Genomic DNA, 9,737 nt, shown 5'->3' on the forward strand with positions numbered 1-9,737 from the left:
CTAGCACTCTATCCAATCATTCTTTGATAAAGTTGCTACCAAATTGTCTATTTGACCATGTGAACTTATCAACTTCGTGGCCCAAATCCACCATCCCACCAACGTTAATAAAGTCATTAAAACTTCTAATAGATGATGCTGATTTAGGTCTGCCCCCTTCCTTCTCATGTTGAGCTTTAATAGCGTTAAAGTCTCCCATGAGTATAATCGGGTTACTACTATTCTCAATTAGCTACAGTAATTATGAGTATTGTTCCACCTTGTAAATTTCTTCCCGTGCAAATGAATCGCCAGAATCTCCCATTTCGAATTACATCGCCGAATTTCTAATTCAAAATGTCGTATCATGAAAGTTTCTTGGCCTAAAATCTGAATACTCACTCTCTCCTTCCATGCCACTGCTAATCCTCCAGATTGACCAATAGGATCCACTGTACAAACTACAGTAAACCCTACTCTCCTTAGGATGCCTTCGACACTCGAGGTACTATTTTTAGTTTCGCACAAGAATAGCACCTCGGGGGAATGGAATTTATTAAACCCTTGTATATTGTAAACTGTCAGGGGTTTGATCCACGACATCATCTTCATACCTCCTTAGGTGCCCATTTTTGGGTGGCACCCCCTCCCATTGTAGATGTCTCACTATCCTCCAAATATTATTTTTTGGTTGCAGAATTTTCTTCCATCTCTGCAGTAATTCTATTAGAGGGGGAACATAATTCTTTTATATGGTTGTACGTGTGCATAGTACACGCACAAACCAAGTTTGGTTCTGTTTTGGTATTGTACGTACGCACAATACTCGCAAAACTTATGTTCGATTCGGGAGTGGTATCATACGTATACATGGTCCATGCGTACACATGAATTGGTGAAATCTTGAGGGTGATGCGTACGCATGATTTGGGGCTCTATTTTTCAAAATTTTTTTCAACTTTTTTCACCGCACTAGGCATCTCAAACACCCAATTATGATACTAAATCAATACCAAACCTTATTTTACAAGCTAAACTACCAATTAAACTTAACAAAACTAATTAAAAATAAAATTTAAACTTATTTACCAATATATACAAAAGAAGAAAGCGAAAAATGTGTTACCATGGTGGGGTGTCTCTCACTAGCACTTTTGTTTATTGTCCTTATGTTGGACAATTGGAGACGCTCTTGTTATGGTGGCTTATGCTTGAATTCCTCTTTGAATCTCCACCAATGCTTGAATTTTCAATGTCTACTGGGATTCCAAATTATGTACACCAAGCTCTCAAGAAATACCAAGCAAGTGGTAAGACCCCAAAATTGTTGATTCCCACATTGTATCCCGAGATTCCAAGCTTTGTTTGTCAACACCCTTCCTTGTTGATCTTCAAGTTTTCATTCAGGTGACGAAACTTTTGAATTCTTTTCAAAGCTCAAAATCCTCCTTTGGGATCCATTGAATTTTTCTTTACTCCACCTTCGAACTCCAAAGTTGGAGCTTCCTTCCACCATGTACTTTGATTCTAGTTGCCAACCAATATCCAACTCTTTCTTACTCACCAACCCACAAAGAGCTCTAAGTTGACCATCCATTTCCAACAAAGCATATTGATATGGGCAAGAAAATTAAAGGATGAAATGATTACCCACTCAACTTGTAATATGGATAGTGACATAGCAAGGGAGATATCCAATAGATGTGTTATAGTCGTCCCTCTCCCTTTGACTCTTCTTTGACAACCTCCACCTCTTGGAAAGCTTCTTCAAATTTGATTCCTTGATCGTCAACTTCTTCCGAATCATCTTCATTGCTTAAAATATGTTTCGGAGGTTATGCACGGTCTTCTTTAACATCACTTTCAAATTCAGCAGAAAAAGGCTCAACAAACTCTGTGAGATCACTGCTTGGCATGGAATCATCCTTAATTATAGAATCTGTCGCTTGCTTAACTCTTTCTAACCTTTCAACCACTCCTTCTGATTCAACGCATTCAACATTTTCACCTTTTAGAAATGAATCCTCCAACCTCTCTTCTTCAACATCCTCCGCTTTTTGAGTTTCACTCATCAACCCTTCTTCTTCCATTTGAGGCTCTAATATTTCCTCCACGCTATACTCTTTGGTTGAAACTAAGTTTTTATATCCACTAACGGGAATGCTTTGATTATTGCAAAATTGTTGTGAGGCTAAATGAGCTAAGCCTTTGGCTATAGTAGCCATGTAGTTATCTCGTCTCTTTTAGAATTCCTCTTACTCTAGGAAAAACTCTTTTTATTCTTGGATCAATAGTTGATGATTTTCTTTTGTTAATGATTGTGGAGAAAAGGAGAATTTTATCGTGTTGAAGCTCCAAGCTCTCTTCCACTCCACATGCTTCAATTGAAGTGATACACATTCACCCGTGGAAGTGTTTGGATTGTTGCAAGAACGTGTTGAGTTCAATCGGGCTAGAGCATTGGCTAGGGTAGCCATGATAGAATTGGATTGCTCGATTGATTCTTACTTCTCCTTTCTCGCCTCCATTTGTTCTTGAAGGAAGGAATAAAGAGTATCATCCATGGAAGGTTGTGGTAGAAAGGAGGGTTCATAAGGGTGAGAATATGGAGGTGGTGTATATGGGGGTAATGGTTCAAAAGGGTTATGGGAGTATTGATGTTGGTTTTAGAGTGGTTCAAAGTATGGTTGTGCATGAGGCTCACAAGGTTAGTGGTAAGGTTCATAAGGTTGGTTGTGATATGATAGGGACTTGGATCGCATGGAGGTACTTGGTAGTAGAATGGGACTTGAGAGTATTGTGGTTGAGGACGATGTTGAGGACGGCGATCATGTGAATATGGTGGTTGAGGTTTATAATCATTGCAAGGACTACTATATCCATTGAATGGGTATGCACCATAGGGAGGATTATAATCATAGAGGGGTGGAGGAGGCGATTGCCATGAGGATTGTCTATATGCATGTGGCTCTTCTCTCAAGTGATAATTCCGTCCTTGGTGAAAACCGTCATTGGAATTGCCATTTCCTACAAAACTTCTACAACCATACCCAAAGCCAAAAGGATGAGAATTCATAACGAAGAGAGAAAATCAAAACAAAGAATATCAAAAAGCAAAGAAAAAAACAAACTCCTAACTACTAGCAAAAACTAAGAAATAACCAAAAAGCAAGCTATTCACGATATCCACAATAGCCAATAATATAACACCATTGCAATTCCTAAGCAACGACATCAAAAATTTGATGAGGGCTAGATGTTGGTTCAGAATTTTTCAAAAGGGAATTGTGTTGCAAGTATAATTCTAAAACATGGTTTTAAACTATACTAATTATTCTCCCGCTTGATTCTCCTTGAAAATTGCATCAAATACTTCAGAAATGAGTTGGATTGGCCCAAGAAAGCTCTGAAATCCTGACCCACGTGTTCACTTAAGTGAATCACGTGCTGACAGTCATGCATACCCATGAAGGATGCGTATGCACAAAAGATGCGTATGCATGAGGCATGAGTACGCATAAGGCATGCGTACACACAACCATGAGATGCTCCAAACTTTATTTCTTCATAAATTCTCTACTTTTGTATGTTTTTTTCTTCACTCCTTCAAGTCATCCTTGCCTTCTAAGCCTGAAATCACTCAACAAACACATCAAGGCATCGAATGGAATAGAAGCGAATTAAATTGAGCAATTTAAAGCCTAAAAAATATTTTTTTAATCATTCAGCACAATTAGGAGAAATTCACAAAACTATACTATTTCAGTAAATAAATGCAAGATAAGTCGATAAAATCCACTCAATTCTAACCAAAATTCTTCGTAAAATATGGATTTATCACACCCGCTACTGGTTTGTGATTTTGGTCTCTTCTAGCTAATTTCTTCAAACTCAGCTTCTCTTTCTCCAATGTACCCCCAAACTCTTCACATACCCCGATTGAAAAAGCTTTAATTGAGCTAGAATGTTGAATCTGAGTTGCTCCTTCCTCGTTGGCCTTCCTTTTTTTCCTTTAAGACTCCTCTAACGTCAAATTTTGTTTCCCCAGAATCACCTAGAAGCAACCCCTTGTTCATGCTTTGAACCTCTTCTTCTTCCACCACAGCTTATGAGCTCCTATCATTTACTGAAAGATTAGAAAATCCTTGAATAAGGCATACCAGAATTGGTTTTTGCTATTTAGGACCTCTTGTTTTAGAGCTAGAGTTATGGTTTGGGTTCTTGTTTTCCTTGTCTCCTTCTACTTTTCGACCAAATTAGTCTGCCCTGAGCCACGCCCCCATCCTTCTTCTATTTTTCCAACCATCGAATCCTCCAAATAGCCATTGCAACCTCTAATCTCATGACCAATTCCTCCAAAATAATGACAAAAATAGCTAATTTTCTTGTATTTTAGTTACACCTCTAGAATTTGATTATTGTTGAGATCCTCATAATTCTGCGCAGAGATTTGGTGATATCAAGTTGTACCAATATTTTAACAATGCGATCTTCCTTTTCTCTCATCTTAAACAGATCCACATCCATAACTTTCTCCAACGATCCTCCTATCCTTTTACCAATCCCTTTACTTTTATATTGTTTCGATAAACCCCATAGCTGGATCCGTATCGGAATGTGGGAGAATTCTTTCTCATCAATCAAGCAATCTCTCCTCCAGCGTTTGAGATGTAATATATAGTTCTTAAACAGCTATGGTCCTCTTTTTTCCATTCTTAGCATATCCACCTCGCTGCTGAAGAATTGAAATACATTTTCTCTATGATTAAGCACCCTAAAGCCTTCTGGCTGCCGTCATATCAGAGAGCACCTTCCAATGTTCTGGAACTAAATTTTCGATCAGCCCGCAGTCTCCCAATCAGACTTCGATTACACTTCTCAATGCTCTCCTAAGCATCCTCATCATTAGATCTCAAAACCTCTTTTCTCTTTATCAGCCACACGTTCATCACACTTCTAAGAGGCAACTAGTGCTGCTATTGATTGACTGAAGTCACTCACAAGAATGAAGATAAACTCACAATTAGGATTTCTCCTAACCCTAGTAAATTAGAGCAGACAACAACCCTAGTAACATGCATTTTTTTTAATAATTTAATTTTTTTTAAGGAGAAAAACAACTAAAAATTAAAATTTGTTAAGAATTTGATTATTCAATAAAAAATTTCTTAAAACTGATTTAGGTATTTCTCTTTAATTTTTACAGTAACATGAGCAGTTTGGGCTGGGCTTAAGTGTTGACGAAGATGGGCTTGCCATTTTCTATTGGCTACGGCCCTTTCATGTGTTTACTGGCAATTGGGGCTTGTTCATTATTTGTCTTGTAGTGTCGAAAATGGCAAGCATAAAGCTTGTATCCATAAAAGGCCTATCTTACAGCCATGTCAGCATTGGTTTATCCAGATTAAGAGAAACGAGTGGCGCTGCACTTGAACCAGTGGGAATATCTGACCCTCTCCCATAAGAAACACATCAACAGTAGATTAACAAGACGGTTCAGTAGCGGTAGCAGTTAGCAATGGCTTCAACCTCTTCCTCCACTCTCACTATATCATCTTCATCAACACTTGTTGATGGCAAGGCTCCAAAGCATTCCTCAACTTCTTCCCCACAAAGTGTGGCCCTTCCCACGCTTCCCCTTCGTACTTCCAAGGCCACTGCTTTCTGTAAGTCATCCCAACACTCTTCACACTTCACTATTAATTAATTTATTTAATTAATTAATCGGTGACTTGACTCCAGGTCGCAAGCTCGCTCGCAATGTTATGGCCATGGCTACCACCGGAGAGGCTCCGCCGTCTGCGGTAGCAACAGATGTTGCCTCAGTTGAGGTGGCTGAGCTGCCTGAATTTGTCAAGACTCTTCAAGAAGCTGTAAGGATCTTTCACATAAATAAGGAATTAATTAATGCGTGTTTTCAACTTGAATTTGATTTGATTTGTTTTTGCAGTGGGACAAAGTTGAAGATAAATATGCAGTGAGCTCAATAGCCGTATTTGGTGGCGTTGCACTCTGGGGCTCCACTGGGGTCATCTCAGTATGTTCATTTTCCATTACATTACATTATGACTCTCTTCTTTTCTGGCTGTAGTAGTAAGTAGTAACCATTTGCTTTAATAATCAACCAGGCAATTGATAGGCTTCCTTTAATTCCGGGGCTTCTTGAGGTCGTAGGCATTGGCTACACTGGGGTAACTTCATCAAATTTTACTCTTAGGAACATGTATTATGTATTATGTATGTATTTATTAATTCATATTCTGTTTCCCTACGTGTTTCTCTTTGCAGTGGTTTGCATATAAGAACCTAGTTTTCAAGCCAGACAGGTAAACCAAAACTCCTCTTGCCTAAACTACAATTTTACAGTAACAGAGGGTGGTTCAGTTAATTAACATGGTTAGTTATTGTCTTCCTCAATCACAGGGACGCTTTCATACGCAAAGTAAAAGAAACATACAAGGAAATAATAGGCAGCAGCTACTAAAAGATTAAGAAATCTTCTACACGGAAAAGAGTTCGATGTTGTAGCATTGTCCTTGTGTTGGTGTAGGTGTTGGTGAACATGTAAACCATACTCATTTTATTCCAATGGAATGTAATCTCTTAAGTTAGCACGAACAATAAATGTAACCATTTATGTAAATTAATAATCCACTTCTAGAAAATCGATGCTTTACTTAATTGTATTTATATAAGGAAAAGTATTGGTAATCTGCCAACATTTGACAACAGTAAGGCAATTAATTAATAGTAGTAATCTACTTGAAGATCTCCATAACCCAGAGAGAAGAGACGTGGCAAACCAATTTGATGGCACTAAATCCAGATGCTGTGGCCAATACAATGAATTCCTGGTGGGTTCTGAATCATCATTAAGATATCAGATTGGAAACTAGACTTGGCATCACGTGTTGTATCAGAAACCACCGGCAGAATTCTCTCCACCACAATCACCTTTCCATCATCTGGAATAGCCTTGTGACAATTCCTTAACAGCTGCAAGCACTTCTCGTCACTCCAATCATGAAGCATCGACTGACACCAAAACTATCATGTTATTCAAGGAACCCACCTTCAAAAAAATGGCATCTCCTTTAGGAACACTGTCAAACATATCTCCTGCCACGTGCTCCACGCCTACAGCAGCATCATTAGATTAGAAAAACTTTACTCAGTTTCTGTTAGTACTTCCTAAATCAATGCAAGTACTCCATCTTCGAATTAAGGAGAGAAATTAAAAATTGAACCAAGTTCAATATTCAATTCATTAATTCCTTCCCAATACAATAGTAACAGTTCCTATTTATAATCCCAACTAATTTCTATGGGTTTAACTAGTTGGCCATCGTAAGAGTTTCTATCAAGGCACATAATATAAATAGAGTAATTGCTGATATTTTACCAGCATAGAGAGGAGCATGTTGTATGACATGAGGCAAGTCAAAATTAATAATAGCCTTTACATTCGGATATTTGGAAGTGATCAAATGAAGATTCACCCCAAAACCACCACCAACGTCCACCAGAGTTTTGATGTCCTCAAAGCCTTTGTAAATCAAGAATCTTCTTCATTATTAGAGTGGTGGAGTTTACCATAGCTTTGTTGAACACCTCATTGAATCTTTGATTGCATGCCATAAACCCTGTTGAATGGAATTCCACCTTCCATAATTGCTCCTTTCACTCCCTTCCTGAACCAATGCATAAGAAGACAGAGTTTAAAAAAAAAGAGAACAAAACTGAGTTGATAGCAATTTGTTTATTCATTCATTTTAAAGTTAACAGAGAGAAAAGTGCGACCAGCTTTGGTAGAAGACATTGTCGAGAAGCAAAGCCAAGGTTGGTCCCAACGAGCTGCCGTCGTCCGCATCGGTGACAAAATACTTGGAGCGAGGGGAGAGGCTGTAGAGTCTGTGACTATGATCTTGTTGGGAAACAGAGCAACGAAGGAGAGAGTGACTTGCCAACAACCTAAGAAGGCGATCCAGCATTTGAGGTGTTTCTGGGTTTTTGCTCCCAATCTGAGAGGCAATTTCCTTTTCAGAGAGCATGGCGCCTTCACCAGCTTTGGCTATGGTGTCAAACACACCAAGCTCAACAGCTGAATTCACCGCCAGTGGAACCACATTCAGACCCAGCATTTCCATGGCAAGACTCAAGCTGTCTTCTTCTTCCTTCTCTTCTTCTTTGGGTTTAAGATGATTGTTTGCACTTGATTCCAATGGAGTTTCCATGTGCGTCGTCGCAGCTAGATTCAGTGGATGTATAGAGTATAGACCACAATGTAAGTGTAAAGAAGTTGCATATATAAAGGGCAGGGGTGAGTCGTTAATTATTGACTAGTATCTAGTGGAATGTCACTGTTTTAGCTTTAGAATACTATATACTATTCTAATTAAAGATGCTTTCAATGGCTATTATATATAGGCTGCGTCTCTGGTGGTTACGATAGTCATGGTTAGCGGTGGCTATAAGATGAGTGTTCAATGAGATGTAAATACATGGTTTAGTAGCTAATTTTTTAAAGGCATGTTTAGCAAATTAAGCACGGATAATTTTACATTTTTTACCGCGGGTAGGATTGCTTCTTTTATGACACATATCGGTGACTCAGTGTCCCTTTCTTATGACGTCGCGGTGACTCAGTGTCCCTTTCTTATGACGTCATACATCGAGCCCATCCATCTTCTACCCCTCATCCACGGAGTCTGAGCTCCACTCATTCGTCCAATGACCTAAAAATTCGAAGTCCTCCACTCATTCGTCCAATGGCCTAAAAATTCGATTTTCATTTACAAAACAAATTTCTAATTTCTACAAATCGAGAGTCCAACATATTACTAATCACATGACTATGACTTCTTACAGAAATCGAAACCGTTCATGTGGAAAGTAAAGATCATCTATCTTGACAAAACCAGCTTCTACTGTTGCCAGAAAGTCCTCCCTTTGCCACAGCCAGAAAATTCTGATCGGAACAAGCCAGTCGCCTACGCCATTAACAGTCGGAACCTTACGTTTTCTTCCATGGAAGCCAGCGTTCAGGGCTCTCTCTGCCGCTTAAGTTTCATTCATGATATGTCTGATTTTCATTTTCTTTAAAATTTACTTCTTTCATTAAATTTTTTTTCTGTCATCACTACTTCTTTGTTTAATTTAATTTCCACAAGTAGTTTTTTTATTGGGGTTTTTTAAATAAATAATTTAATTATTTTAATTATCGAAATATGTAATTTATAGTGTATTTATCAATTTACGTCGCATTAATTTATTTCGTATTAATCATCAAAATAGATAATTATAAATGTATTTTATTTATAGTGTAAACGAAATATGTATATTTATAAATATAAAAATATAATTTTTAAAACTAATAAAAAATATTAATAATTTAAATTAGACCAAATTATTAAAAATGAAACGTTTTAAATAATATGAAAAACAAGCAATTTTAAATAATAAGGAAGATAGACGGTTTCAAAACAACAGAAAAGATAGGCCGTTTTAATTCACTGATTAATGGGCGACTGAGCGCATCACGTAATTTAAAATTGTTCATTTAAAATCAGCACATTATTTTCTTAGAAACTAATATATTTAAATTAGTATTAAAAAAGAATAAAAAATAATAATTAAAAGAAAAAATTCTATTTTCTTCCCTTAAGAGATGCTAAAATGACACTTCCCTTCTCTCTATTTGTAAAATCTAGATTCTTCTCTCTTATAACTTTTAAAAAATCTTTTCTTTAATCTATTTT

At 37.5% G+C, this 9,737-nt stretch overlaps 1 protein-coding gene and 1 pseudogene across 2 annotated transcripts; one reads left to right on the forward strand and one right to left on the reverse strand.

The window, feature by feature from the left end:
- The first annotated feature begins 5,359 nt into the window (after positions 1-5,359).
- On the forward strand, positions 5,360-6,644 carry PSI-P (photosystem I P subunit). The gene is made up of 6 exons (XM_016350322.3): positions 5,360-5,645; positions 5,722-5,852; positions 5,930-6,016; positions 6,108-6,170; positions 6,268-6,305; positions 6,403-6,644. Exons 1-6 carry the CDS (start codon positions 5,498-5,500, stop codon positions 6,461-6,463), a joined length of 528 nt encoding a protein of 175 aa, XP_016205808.1. The 5' UTR covers positions 5,360-5,497; the 3' UTR covers positions 6,464-6,644.
- Positions 6,645-6,729: 85 nt separating this feature from the next.
- On the reverse strand, positions 6,730-9,012 carry LOC107646130 (isoflavone 3'-O-methyltransferase 4-like; annotated as a pseudogene). The gene is made up of 4 exons (XR_015886042.1): positions 7,780-9,012; positions 7,382-7,670; positions 7,052-7,116; positions 6,730-7,014 (listed from the first exon to the last, which is right to left on the reverse strand). The product of XR_015886042.1 is annotated as an isoflavone 3'-O-methyltransferase 4-like (transcript).
- Positions 9,013-9,737: the final 725 nt, after the last annotated feature.

The sequence above is a fragment of the Arachis ipaensis genome, chromosome B6 (assembly GCF_059453495.1).
Source record: "Arachis ipaensis isolate K30076 ecotype BB chromosome B6, ASM5945349v1, whole genome shotgun sequence".
Lineage (NCBI taxonomy): Eukaryota > Viridiplantae > Streptophyta > Magnoliopsida > Fabales > Fabaceae > Arachis > Arachis ipaensis.

Bases quoted from the DNA above. Each gene is read 5' to 3' on its own strand.
- PSI-P (XM_016350322.3), top strand. From the start codon at position 5,498: ATGGCTTCAACCTCTTCCTCCACTCTCACTATATCATCTTCATCAACA. The intron at 5,853-5,929 runs GTAAGGATCTTT...TTGTTTTTGCAG, and splicing joins TCAAGACTCTTCAAGAAGCT to TGGGACAAAGTTGAAGATAA. The intron at 6,017-6,107 runs GTATGTTCATTT...ATAATCAACCAG, and splicing joins GCTCCACTGGGGTCATCTCA to GCAATTGATAGGCTTCCTTT.